Source organism: Aulostomus chinensis, chromosome 23 (assembly GCF_037954235.1).
Source record: "Aulostomus chinensis isolate RoL2024-O1b breed Wild chromosome 23, RoL_Achi_v1.0, whole genome shotgun sequence".
NCBI classification, from domain to species: domain Eukaryota; kingdom Metazoa; phylum Chordata; class Actinopteri; order Syngnathiformes; family Aulostomidae; genus Aulostomus; species Aulostomus chinensis.
The window spans coordinates 16118851-16133618 of record NC_141342.1 but is presented as its reverse complement, the minus strand read 5'-3'; the positions used below and the strand labels follow the sequence as shown (position 1 = coordinate 16133618).

At 42.0% G+C, this 14768-nt stretch overlaps 1 protein-coding gene across 1 annotated transcript; it reads right to left on the bottom strand.

The window, feature by feature from the left end:
• Positions 1 to 5761: 5761 nt before the first annotated feature.
• Positions 5762 to 14015, bottom strand: LOC147239789 (G protein-coupled receptor 26-like). Its single transcript, XM_086195117.1, has 3 exons — positions 13281 to 14015; positions 12168 to 12281; positions 5762 to 10195 (listed from the first exon to the last, which is right to left on the bottom strand). Exons 1-3 carry the CDS (start codon positions 13946 to 13948, stop codon positions 9964 to 9966), a joined length of 1014 nt encoding a protein of 337 aa, XP_086051243.1. The 5' UTR covers positions 13949 to 14015; the 3' UTR covers positions 5762 to 9963.
• Between the last annotated feature and the right edge of the window lie 753 nt (positions 14016 to 14768).

Sequence of the window (14768 nt, the reverse complement as noted above, 5' to 3'; positions counted from 1 at the left end):
TCACACTTAGCAAATACATTTCTGTACCATTTTTTTACATATGAAAATGAAATTGCAACTTGTTTTAACACCAAATGTGTGTGTTTGTGTAAATATATATATATATATTTATATATATTTTTTATATATATTTATATGTATATTTATATATATATTTATATGAAACAAACCTAAGTTTTCGGGCTGCACGGTGGTGCAGTGGTTAGCACTGTGGCCTCACAGCAAGAAGGTTCTGGGTTCGAGTCCTGGCTCGGGCGCAGGATCTTTCTGTGTGGAGTCTCCATGTTCTCCCCGTGCCTGCGTGGGTTCTCTCTGGTACTCCGGCTTCCTCCCACAGTCCAAAGACATGCAATTTGGGGACGAGGCTGATTGGATTCTCTAAATTGACCGTAGGTGTGACTGAATGGTGAATGGTTGTTCGTCTCTGTATGTTGGTCCTGTGATGGACTGGCGACCTGTCCAGGGTGAACCCCGCCTCTCGCCCGTAGATGCTGGGATAGGCTCCACCCCCCCCCGCGACCCTTACTAGTAAGGAATAAGCGGAAGATGATGATGGATGGAAACTTAAGTTTTCAACAATGATTTCAAACACAGTGAATGTTTATTTAGATTATTGGGAACGACAGATGTGTAAGATAAGGAAGCGCCGTGAAATTATTGGTATTTTATACACTGGTATGAGAAATATTTTTGAGGTGGTCACTAAACCTGTAAAACTGTTAAAATACAAGCAGTTAACACAAGGGAACTTATGTTGTACAGGTATACAAAAGAATACGGTGGTATGTAGGTTGTTTTAGATCAAATCAAAGTGTCATGAGCAAAAAACTGGATACATGAGACTTGGATTATTCTGTATGAAGCATTTGGAAATTGGTAAATTGACTTTTTTCTTTTTTTTTTAGTTTTGTTACTGTTACTTTTTGGTCTCCATTAGTGAAGTGTACCGACAAGCGTTTTCTGAATTCTGGATTCACCAAGATTTATGTAGGGGGGAAAAAATTCTTCATGAACTTAAGACATTTAATGGTGAGTCACCGATAAACAAATCACATTTTTGAGCGATGTATAACTTTGTAGTAGAGCTGGAAAAGTTGAAATCAGATGAATGGTAGTTCGAGCGTAAAACATATAAAACAAAAAAAACAAGCATTTATTCATTTGAATTCCTGAACAACACTCATACAACCACCAACATTAAAAAAAAATAAACACCCTGGTACAAAAACATCTGCCTCAAATCAATCAGCCCTAACAGCAACATGACGAGCAGCAGCAGTAGCATGACTAATATCAGCTGCCACATGACTAACAGCAGCGCTACAGCGTGTGGCACGCAGCGGGAAGGCAGTAACCTGAGGCAAAGATAACCGTGTCATCCTCTACAAAGGCCCGACTTATCTCTGCCCGCCATCGCCTTCGCTAATACTGACTGTTAAATAGTGCATCCATCTGCAAAATGGCTTTCCACAGAGCAGCTATCAGCAGCATTGCTACAACGTCATTCACCTCATGGGGAGTCAAGTGAGACCGCAAATAGTCCAACTGGCTGATGGTAGAACCAGTAAACAGAACCCTTCACACACTGGCTTACCGAGCATTTTGTGTCAACCCGCCATGACCAGAACCCGCTCAGTGACAGCAGAAACTATTTCATTCACATTCAAGACACCGAGGAGGATTCGTGTGTCACAGAGTATAAAAACTTGATCGTATCGATATATTTCCAATTAGCCATTTGATTACATTTAAGGCATAAATTCCATCCATCCATTTTCTACCACTTTTCTTGTTAAGGGTCACGGGGGGGGGGTGGAGCCTATCTCAGGACCATGGGAGAGGGAGGGTTCTCCCTTGATGAATCGCCAGTCCATCACAGGGCCAACACAACCATTCACACTCACAGTCACACCTACAGTCAATTTAGAGCATCCGTCACCTCTTGATGTCTTTGGACTGTGGGAGGAAGCTGGAGTACCAGAGAGAACCCACGCAGGAACAGGGAGAACATGGAGACTCCACACAGAAAGACCCCGTGCTCCAGCTGGGGCTCGAACCCGGAACCTTCTTGCTGTGAGGCGACAGTGCTGACCGCTGCACACCGAGCTGCCAGGCATAAATTCCTCAAAAATGTATTCACATGTGAAAAAAAATGACATGTTAACTCTAAATATTAAATCTCATTCTAAATGTTAACTGAAACCTAAATGCTAAATCTATGGGTTAAATGTTGAACCTACGTGTAAAAATCCGAATTTAAAGTTAAAATATCAAAAATCTAAATGGAAGTGCTAATGGAAATCTAAATGCCCAATCTAAAATGATATATTTTTGATATATTAAATCTAAATTTTGAATCTAAATGTTAATACTAAATCTAGATTTCACCTTAAATCAAAATCTAAACGCTGTGAAAGCAAATATAAAATCAATTTTGACAGCATGACCGTTCCTTGAGGAATTTAAAGGAACTCGTCTCACACGGCAGTACCCCAAGTATCTAAAATGATATATCTAAAGAATATTTGGGATTTTCTAAAAATGAATGTGGCTGAGTGACTCTGCCTGTTTAGAAAGTTTGAAATGTCATCTGTGGTTATGTTCATACATTGTGTTCATATTTTGTCCAGACCCCAACTTTAATAAGACTGATTGCAGCCTGTTCTTTCCTGCCTCGGTTTACAGAATCTGGCCAGCAGATACGCTTCAAGGACCAGATGTAGAGATCGAATTTGGAGGATTCTGAAAATACTGAATAAACTCTCCATCTCTTGATTGTGTACACACTTGGCGACAATGAGGCAAAAAGCTATCTTAGATGCAACACATTTGGCTAAATCCACTGATCACCAATCAGCGGCGTTGTTAGTTTCAAGAACTTGTTTGGAAAATTAAGATTGCAGCGACTGTAGGGGATCCCTTGGAGTCAGGGTGGGTGGTGGGGAGGAGGAGGTTGTGCGGGAAGACACATGCGCAGTCTGACCTTGCCAGCAGTCAAAAAGCCAAGGCTTCTTCAGAAGTCTGTCCAACCTTTGAAGTGTTCGAGTGCTTGCTTGGCGATCACAGGAGTGAGTCGCCATGCAGAATCGGTAAACCCGCTCTTAACCTCTTTCACCTCCCCTGCTCCACGATATCGGAGACTCATTCAGTTCTCTGCAGGAATGATCAACATCAAAGGGGTCCAGGTCAATAGAGAGAAGAAGTGTGGTTAAAAAGGGTCATTTCTGAATAGACATGCCATTTAAGCACAGAGCGATACTGTGTTCATATAACCCAGTAAAATATCTGCATTCCTCTGGTGTGAAAGTATCCTGTATTTTGAGAAATATCACTGGGTTTTGATTTAGTCGGGGAAAATTTCCGTTTCTCCAGTTTACCACGTTGTATCTATATATGTGACTAAGCGTGTCAGCAGGTTGTGTGGATATCGGCAAAAATCCATACAAAAATGTCTTCCAAGCCACCAAAAATTAACTTTGCAGCTCACAATCCTCAATAAAAAAAAATCCAAACAAAGCACAGGATGCTTCTATAATATAATGTCCACTGCATGTATGTAGTGTCCCCGGGTCTGAAAAGAACTCACTGGAATGTTCTTACTGCACAGAGAACACGGAGCAAGTGTGTGTTAGTAAAACTGTTGTATTGTATGGTAGCAAGTAAGAAGAGGAAGTGACTGCACAGGGAGAGTCATTTTTTTGTATCTCCAGCAGCTCTAGCACAGATGTTACAGGTTTAGGTAACAAGCAACAGCACAGAGGACACACACACACACACACACACACACACACACACACACACACACACACACACACACACACACACACACACACACTGTGGGTGGCTCAGCTCGTCACACACTCCTGGTCCAAGCCAAAGCTCTGGTATATTCAGATGTGCTACATGGGTAGGCTTGTTAATCATAATGATAAAATCTTGCTTCACGGGGTGATAATCCAATATAGATGCAACTAGAAATCCCTCAAAGCACACCCGCCAGACACCGATGGTACAGTCCTCTCTTTGGGTTTGGACAAAGATGATTTGTAGTCAGACCACCTCAGGGATGTGCTATCTAATTTTGCAGGATCACTTCTTTGTTTGCGGCTATTTCACATGTTTCTGTGAGATGAGGTTGAAATGTGATAGTGACAGTCATTTGTGAAAAGGCACATCGGCAGCACACGTGATCCGATTTCCATGAAACAGAGCCCAGCAGGATCAATAGGGGTCAATTGAGTCCAGATCTGGACGACCTGAAACGCAGCCTTCCTCAAGTGGATAAACTGATCCCACATTGAGCATCTACAGGGTCATATCATCGCTTGAAACCATCAAAACTTACGTAAAGTGATCTATTTATTGTCATATGGGTCGGAGTAGTTTGTCTGTAAAGGTTCCAGCTCAGCATTTGTGCTGCAGCTTGGTCCATTCAGCGAGCAAAGCACTACGACCTCTCGGAAATGGGCAGCGAACCCCATCTCCTGCAGCTGTTGATAGATGCTGCTGCTACCTGCCCGCCAATTCACACCGCGGAGCACAGGTCAACCTGAAAACATGGTTAAAAATGTAGAAAACGTTGTTTAATTTGAGGCACAGCTTCAGAATTCAGAATAAAGGACACATGCGCAGTTAATCAATCCTTCCGCCTTGTCTCATCTCATGCGATCTTCATATAGTAGTAAACAGACGCAGCAGCAGTTGCTCCTCTTATTGTCCTAAAACATTCTACCTTGTCGGCTTAAATTTTGAGCCGCTGCATCAAATGTCTGCGCTAAGTCAGGAGAGCAGTTCCAGCTTTGTGTCCTGTTCAGAATTACGTTACCTCACGATGAGGTATGCTTCCATGCCCTTCCACTACCATTCACTGCGCTAGGCTAACTAGCTGTCAGATGTTGTCTGTGGCTGTCAGAGGACAGGGCATCTATCCTCTTGTCAAATAAGTGTCTCTCCCAAAATGTGGGGGTGTTCCATTGAGGGCCATGGGTTGAATTCTTCTCAATGTAAAGGGAGGGAACAAGAACATTCTTTCTTAGCAGAGGTACTGTAGGTGTCCACTTTTCACTTTGAGTTGTGTTTCATTTCTCGCCCAGAGGTGTCATTTTGTCTGAGTGGGTTTAGGCCAACCATGATCGAGCCGTGTGTTTACGGTCAACGCCACCCACCCGATAATAATCACTGGCTCCTGGGGTGTCGATCAGTGTTCAGAATCACAGTCGGTACAAGCACGGCTGTCTTCATTACCACCTGCGCTGTGGTGTGAACAGAGGGGCTGCTTCCTGCCGGCTCCGACTGATTACAGGTGGAAACGCTCACAATTTCTGCAGATTCCAAAGCAAAAACTCAGATCACTCAGATTCTTTCCTCTATTTATGTCTTTATTAAAACCAGAGAAGATCATGGCACTGATGTGTCCCTGTACCGCAGATGTAGATGAACCCGGTCCACAAGCAGTCTGTCTGAATAGGTTAAGGTATCTTTGACTTTGTTTCTTTGTTTTTGCTCGCTGCATCGATCACTAATTCATCGCTGTTTTTATTAAAAATTTGAAAAAAGATAAAAATCATTTGAACGCCACGTACTTTATTCTAACTTGTTATCTATGAATGTCTATGCAAACACTAATAAATAACTGAAAAGTGGACAAATTAGGCTGTAGTACACAAAAAAAAGATAGCTTTAGTTAGAATTAGAGCAAAAACTTCAATTCCTGTGTTTCACTTTTCCTATTTTTCTGAATGTCACATAGCTTTTAGTGGAATCAATGAATGCATTCTTATGAATCTTGGTTTATTTTCATCCACAGAGTACAAAATGCGCGGTGGTGCTGAAAACGTCTTTTCGCCAGCTTTCAAATTCCTGACACACACAATAAGTCACCACATCAGAGAACCACAGAAGTCTACTGTTTAATGGTCGTGGATAAAATCTCAACCAGTCGTCTCCTTTTCATTCACCTTGTCGACAACAGAGAGAGCGAACAGTCGTCATCATCATGTTTTTACACCTAGCAGCAGCGTTAAGCTGAGGTTTAATAACTTAGAAGGCGAATAAAACACTTGAGGCGATCCAGTCAGTCGCCAAAATGAGGTATATTACACTCAATTGTCTTTGTCAACTATCGACGACATTGAAAAAAAATAGTTTGCATTTTGAAGCAGCACATTCTTTAACACTCAGGGAAAAAAAAAACAAATACGGTGTCGTCATAAGTTACACGTATATCAAAAGACACAAAAATACTTTTCACATTGTCATTTATCTAAATATGTGGACTGAGTCTTGCTTGTTATCCATCAATAGTCATTATTGGGGGGGTGGGGGGGTGGGATCAGAGCAAAAACATCAGCAGAGTTTAACCATGGTAACAGATACAGAGGCAGACTCTAGTTACCAGTCATGAACAGACCTGATAAGGCAATAATCAATATTTCTATATTCTTCATCTGATGAACGGAAATATTCAAAACTACCATATGTTACAGAATTTAAGGCATTGGTTGTCGCGGTTACACAATGTATGAAGTCAACTACTTTTCCATTGCATTGATTATAAATTGGCACACAATTAAAGTAGAAATGCAATATAATCCCTCGTGTTTGTTTTTTAGAATCTGTAGCTACTGACGTTTGGCTCTCTGGGCATTCTGGATTATTTTGACACTGTGCGTGTTCTAATTGAAGATTCTTCTTTTTTTTTTTTAATCTGTATTACCAGTTGAAAAAGTGAACTTTTTAAAAAATCACATTATTCTATTTTATGTAAACTTCATTCATCTTCTCCCCTGTAACAAGTGCAGCCCAATCAAAAGCCCTCGGACGGACGGAGCTTCCTGCGTTGCAGATTAATCACGTAGGGGGTTAGTTGAGACAGAGCTTTAGGGCTTAGATGATGTTCTGTACCGCAGGAGCAATTGAAGTCAATACAGCATTCATTATAAAAGAGTTTGGTTTTTTTTTTTAGTCATCCCTTTAGCTTCACACTTCACTGCTACATCTTTACCCCGGCTAGCAAGCGTTGGTTGTCTGATTTTTCATGCTGTTGTAATTTTTCCAGGATCTCATGAGAAACTAAACACGATAGCCTTCAAGTTACGCATTTGTGTCCAAACCACCAGTGGTTCGGACCAACTTTTGGAGATTTGGGCGTAGTTTGCTTTAGCGTGAAACAACAAGAACAGCTGCTCCAGAAGAGGTTAGCACTGATGCCTTAGCACTGGCTAAATCAGAACAGGAGACTGAAGGCGTTTCTCGATGGAAAGGGGGTTTTCTTCCAACTGGCTGGGGCTTCTGGTTCCCTCATCTGGTTGGTTGGTCATTTACTTACTACCACCAACAATCAGAACTTTTCCTAATAGTTTCTAATGATTCCAAATGGTTCTGTGAAACGCGTCAAGTTAGTAGAGGAGACTAAGATTTAGGGTGTTTGTTTTCTTTTCAAATTCCATACGCGCGATCCAGTTTAAGTTTCCAATTGCAATTTTTGCGAGCATATTAAAGGTCATGCCATACCTACGCCTAACATGAGTCTGACGTCCATGGTCAAAGCAATGGATCTTATCAGTTTTAAATTAATGAGCAGGTCAGTTGTGTTTAACTATTTCTTTTCTTATCGCAGCTCATTTTCCCTTCTCTTCAGGCTGTTATTCTTCCGCTGTAAGGAGCAACTGCAACTTGTAATTGTCTTGGAAACATATACATTCCCAAATTTACAGGGATATTGCTCAGTATAGCATACACGCGCCACATTACCATACCCATGCAAACAGGGTTATTGCTCTAACATTTTTGGTGATATTTCCTTTTAAATCTCTTATTTGGTAGTTCTATAATTGTGGAATTCACTGTTGCTCATAACCCTCATATAATTAATGTTTCCCAGCGAAAGCGGGTCAGTAATTTTGCTTTGCTTTACACAAAGGGGTCGCGGGGCTGCCATGCGGCAAGCCAGGCGCTAACAGACAATTCCCCAGCGAGGCTTGATAGGCAGCACTGAAAATAACTCCGCTCTACTGCAGGCAAGCACAAAGAGAGGCTGGTGGGAGCAGGGGAGAAAAAGGGGTTATTTCATGGGAAGGGTAGATTCACAAAGGCGACGCCCTCCAACTGTGGGTTGAGGTTAGAGGTCGACCTGCCAACAGAGAATAAAGGTTATAGTTGGCAACTATCACAGGAACCTGAGACTGAATAACTGAAATGTGACAGAGTGTAATCAAGTCTCACAGGATCTCCAATCTGTCTTGCTTTTTCTCCCTCTGAGCACAATCACACTGAGGGAAAACTAGCTGGCGACCCTCAACATGCTAGCGGACACGTCTGCTGCCTCTCCCTGAATGCATAACTGCTTTATTATTAAATTATTAGTTAAATAGGTTTATATTTTCATATTAATTGGTCGACTGTATGGACATGATGTCTTTGTTTGGGGGCCGACTGTGCAATTTTCAGCAATTACTGTCAGTTCGCAGCTTTTCTCCAGTTCCACAGTGATAGTGTGAAAACATATGGAACAGTTGCTTGAATAAATATTGCACGCTGCTGTCAAGATGGAATCCAAGACATTACAAGCCGCATGGTTACAATTTTTAAATTAGAAAACACTGCTATAAGAATCATTTGTTCCCAAAGTGCACCTTAGCTGTAATTGGTATTAAGAATCATGTCGTAACATGTGATCACCCAGCAGGGCAAAAGAAAACAAAGACTTTTTCTTTCTCTTTTGAGTCCTTTATGCTCAAAAGCATGAGACAGCATAAAGAAGTCCCGACGGCGTTCCTCCTCTCATTGAGGCGAGTCAATTACACTGACTAAAGTACCTGAGGGGCACAAGTCAGCCATGACAGCAAAGGCCCATTATACCCATGAAAACACATCTTCGCCTGGTCAGAAAGTCCTTCAAAATGGATATTCCTTTCCTTTATCCAAAAGGCGGCACACAAAAGAATGATAATACCCTCCAAAATGTGCTTAATTGAGGTCTGAACCAATCAGAACAGCTGTTATGTTCCTCTGTAATACAATTTGGGGACTGGGTTTTGTATCAAGTTTTGGTTAAGTTGGATTTCAGTGCTACATACAGTGTGAAGATACAAAGTGTCACGTGCACACATGTTGCACAGACTAACACACACTCACTCACTCACACACACACACACACACACACACACACACACACACACGCAAGGATCATTTTATAAGACAATAAGAAGACACTATAATGATGTAAAATCAAAACAGATATACTGTAAAATCAGTATGTCAACTCTATGGAAGCCCAGTTCCACCAGAAAAAAAATACAAACATTTTATCCCCAAATCATAAATATGCTAAAGCACACTGCATTCAGCGAGGTGACAGCCACCTCTGAAGAGAAAGTGAATAACATCAAACTCTTGAATAAGTGGCTTCTATAGAATCTACATTGAGCTGCATGAAAAATGTCATGAATTCAGAAAAAAATGGGGGACCCCCCCCCCCCAGACGAATTAAATACGCTGCCAAAATTATGAGATAGATCAGAGTGATGGGATCATCTCAAAATCACAAGTTACCATTGGAATATCTTTTTCATAATCAATGTTTTGTTTTTTGTTGTTGCTTTTTTTTTTTTTTTTTTAAACTAGCAGAAATGGGCTCCCATACAAATCTGAAAGCTACCCGCCGTTATAAAATGAGGCAATGGTGCAGACTAATTCTTGGGTGAGCACATCACATCTGTCTCTCCAGGTGAATGTATTTCCTACTGTCCTTCACTAATGCAAGCAAAGTCAAATTCACGTGCTTGCATTTGTCCTTGTCTCAATTGACTTGTTGTTTTTTTGTTTGGCATGTCAGATCAAATTCAAGCAGACACAGACAAGAACAACCAATATTTGTCCTCCTCTTCATCGTCAATAAATCAGCTTTTTCTCTGACAGTTGCCGAGTCAACCACTGGAGCGTATCCCATCAGTGGGCTGGCTGTCACTCTGCCGTCGGTATGCTGTTGACTTGATTCTCGTGCCCGCGCGTGCCTGACGCGTTCAGGGAGCTACGCTTCAGCAGCCTGTTGATGATGTCAGTGCACGTCTTCTTGTACTGGTTTCGGAGCAAAGAGTACACGAAAGGGTCGCAGGCTGCCTTGCTGTAAGCTAAGCACTTGGAGACAATTCCCCAGTGAGGGTTGATAGGCACCGCTGGAAACAACTCCACGATCCTGCAGGCAAGCGTAAAGAGAGAGAGGCAGAGAGAGAGAGAGCGTGAGAGATGTTGGAAAAGGCATCCGTGCCCTTCAACTTCTATACGTCATTTTTACATGGACTTTATTCATTAATCAAACAACCACAGTGAAAGAATTTCCCTCTCGCTCTCCCGTCTGAGTGTGTAATCTCATCTCATTTCTCCATTCCAGTCAGCAGTATCAGAAAAGGCAGAGCTGCTAATTAATATTCAAAGCAGTGCTGGACTGGACAAGACAGAACCCCTTAAAGGACAAAGGACACGGGGTTCTGCAGCCTCCTGTTCTTTCTGCAGAAAATATGACTCTCACGCATGAACTAAAGCAACGAGCTTTGCTGTATTGTCACTGTCATAAAAACACAAAACTGGTTATTTGACACGAGTTTTTGTCAAGTCTGGAAATATTAGGTGTTGTCATAAAAAGGTGTAAGAAATCGCTGATCCTCCACTCTTTGCACTCTGGATGATTACTCCGTCTAGAGTCAAGCCCTGTCAGCACATTAACGCCGGGCCTTACACGGGCCAGTGGCCATCACTGACATTTGCCAACACACTCCACAGCACCGGGAGTGAACAGGAAGTAAAGTCAGCTGCCACGGAGCTCCTTATTCCAACACATAATTATGTGTCACTCAAAAACCTCAGAGATGAAGAGGTGTAGCTTTTAGGAGCAATTTGTCGAGAGAATTATTGGTTAACCTGCCATTAACGGAACGATGGACACTCATTCCTGGCAGCCTGGTTTGATTTTAATTCCTTTTTTTATGATATTAATGTGGATTTTGTCAAGATACAAATCAGGGGGGAAAAAAAAAAAGTTTTTCCACATCCCAAGAAATCAGACTTTTTTTCCACAAGATAACGTATGCAAAGTAAAAGCTAGCAGAACATTTTATATTATTTTTTTCCCCATTAATATAGAATTTTAAATTCGAAGTAACCGACAGTGGATTTTTCTTGTTTCTTTTGGACTTTGCAGTACCTACTATGTTTTTCTACCATCTGATTCAGAGATGAGGGATACCCCAGTACAATTTATTGTAAATTAAAAGTCGTACCAATAATATTTGTTGGATTTCTAGTTAAATCTCACCAAAATAACACAGAATTACTTCCCGAGTAGCATCTCGTTGATTGACATTGATGTCACTTTGACTATTTCCATTAATTTTTCAGGAAATAAAACATGTGTGTGTGTGTGGAGGGGGGGGGGGGGCTGACCAATTGACAGTGATTATATCTATGAAATCACAGTTTTCTTGTGCACACCCTTCAATCGCTGTACAAACAGACGCCTGCAACTGCTTACATGAGTTGGACATATTTCTGGAAATAAATCCGGACATTTATTGTGTTATTTGCATTGTTGCATGTTGACATTTTACATGCCTGAGGTCCCTTTAGTTGTCATTACCACATTCACTTTTTGTGTTTGGTCGTTTAGGAGAATCACTCCTTGTTTTATAATTGTTTTTAATGCTTTCTGGTTTTACGTCGTAAAGATCTGCGAGGTTATGAATATTCTTTCATATCAGAGGCAATAAATAACCCACCTCCTCCATTATTTCCACATCCTTCGTGTATTCTTTCTACTGGAGTACCACTTTCTCACACTCGCACATTACCTCTGCATCCTCTCTGCTGGTCTGGTGCCTGATGTCAGTTAGGAATCTAGCTAACTTACTAACTGAGGTGCACCCGGTGAACTTGAAGGTTCAAAAATAAAAAGAAAATTGAAGTGCTAATGCAGCAACAACAGCAGAGCAGAGGCATATTACTTATCACAAGGTCAGCCAATCCAATCTTTCAACTGTGGTCAGTGTGGAGAGGATGCAGAAAGGATGTGTAGAGGAAGAGGAGGAGGAGGAGTGTGGCGACAGAGGAAGGAGGTAATGGAGACGTGTGCAAGCGTACCCTCCTTCCACTGGGTTTCTCTCTCCTTTACTTACCTCGTGATCACGTAGGGAGCGAAACAGAGCATGAAGGTGCCGATGAAGGTGCTGATCTTCCTCGTCGCTCTCTGTCGCCTCCTCCTCTGCTCCTCCAGGCAACGCTGTCGAACACTGGGAGAGAGAGAGTTGAGCAGACACACACTCACACTTGAAGGGAAAAAATGTGTCTGATAAGATAAAATATGAGGGTGAAAGAAGAAGAACTGTCAAACTGTGTGGGATGCTTCAGTCATATATTACACTGTGGAGCTAATCAGTGTGAGTAGAGAACACTAGCATGCACACTGATACTCTACCTGACCATTGGAATGGATTATGATGCCTGTGTGTGTGTGTGCGTGTGTGTGTGGGGGAGGGGTCATAGTAAACAAACTCCTGACATGAATCAAAGAAGAATTCAACTCAAATGTCAATACAAACACAGCAAAGCATGTTTGGTTGGTATGTAACAAATAAAATGGTGTAAATAAATTACATCTCCAGGGGACAGCCATTTTTAATCAGAAGGTGGCTTCGTACGGGTTGTTCTTTTGCTCTCCTGAGCGATCTTGAAGCCCCCCTCCATGCACACACAAATATCATTACTGACTTTATTTATTTATTTTTTTTGGCAGATATTAAAAGCTTTAAAATCTCTCTCGTTCTCCCTCATTACAAATTCCAGATTACACACAAATAATCCTCAAATCAACCCTCACTGTTTGCAAAACGGAGACGTCAAATTTCTACTTTGTTCTGTTGAAATTATTACACCGGGATGATGTCACAAATCCTGCTTCTGTGGGACCGCCTCTTTCAATCAGATTTTCACTCATTTCCACTTTCCCCTTGTGAAATCAGACCTCTAGTGCACAACTCTGCATATATATATATATATATATATATATATATATATATATATATATATATATATATATATATATATATATATATCCTGTACAGTGAATGTCATTCAACTGTGGGAGCAAAGACTGAAAATGAAATTTGTGAGGTGGGGGGGGGGGTTTTAAGTTTCCCAGTTGTTTTTCTTTTCTCTTTGCCTGTGTAATTACTGATGAAATGGATAGAGGTGAAGTGGATGAGCAGGAGAGATAAGGGAAGAGAGCTCACCTGGGGTGTATATCCACCAGCAGCACAAGAGTTTGCATTGTAATAATGTCGATTCTCTTACAGTGAAACCTTGCTACTTTAAGCACTTTGAGGTATGTGACGCACAACACTATAAAAGACAGGAAAAAGGTGAAGGAGTGGAAAAAGACGGTGAAGATAACAAACTGGGTCCGACTGTTCGCCTTCGGGTTTGACAGGGTGCAGGATGCGTAAAGCCGGTGGTAACCCACCCAGGAGAGGCAGGTGGCCACCGTGGAGAAGGACATGGAGTGCGCCCACGTGTACCCCAGCACAAACGCTGCGTCTTTGTGGCGCATTTTGGAGTGGTATCTCAGGGGGAAGACCACCGCGATCCATCTGTCGATGCTCAGAGCTGCCATGCTCAGCATCGAGTTTGTAGACAGGAACGTCTCCAGGAAGCCAACGATCTGGCAGAAGCCGTCACCTCCCGGTTGAGCTTTACTCACAAGTCCCACTAAAGTGAGCGGCATGTTGTAGACGGTCAGCAACAAGTTGCAGAAGGTGAGATTGAGGTTGAAGAGACCGGGGACCTGCTTGCGGATCTCCGGGTTGTACAGAAAGCAGATCAGCACCAGGACGTTGGACAGCAACGAAACTATAATAATCACAACCACCGACACAAAGATAATTACCTCCGCAGTGTCCATCCTGTGCACCCCGAAACTCACTTATCCACACTTCTTTGCGCACATATCCAGCGGTGTTTTTTCAGCTAATCACCCATGATGGTGTCCATGCATCCCCGCATCTCTCCACCAGTAGAGACCCCCCCCCCCCAACACACACACACACACACACGCACACACACACACACACACACACACACACGCCTCATCGTCTCTCTCCACTACATTGCGTCTGTGCACAGACACGGATCAGGACGATTCTGGTACGATAAGAAGTTGTTGTTGTTTTTTTTTAGATCGATCTTTTTGTTTTCACCTTCCCACCCCCACACAAAAAAAAAGAAAAGAAAAAAAACCCAACAGGAAACAATCTCTCAAGCCAAAGCTGCTCTATCCCGGCACTGCAGTGGGGTTTTGTCGTCCTGTGATGCGCTCTGGAGGCATCACCCCTCCGCGCACACGGCTCAGTGTGTGGGCCACTTGATCTCCCTCCGTCTCCTCTGGGAAACCGTATTAGACGGTTGAGTGTGAATCCTTCTCTGGAGAAATAAAATGCCATTCACCCCCTCCCCTCCCCCAGTCTTTAAATTCGGATAATGCATATTTATTCTTGTCAGAAAAAAATAAATAAACTGGCGTAACACAAATTCTAAGAGGTGATCATCCTTTTTTTTAATCTGAGAATTTTACATTTTCTTAACAAATCATTTTCAAGAGGGACTTGGTCAGAAATGCAGCATATTATGGGCAATATTAAAAGCCTTTGCGTGCACAAACATACATAATATCATAAAAAAAACACGGATGTGTCATGTTTAAAAAGCCACAAACAAACAAAACA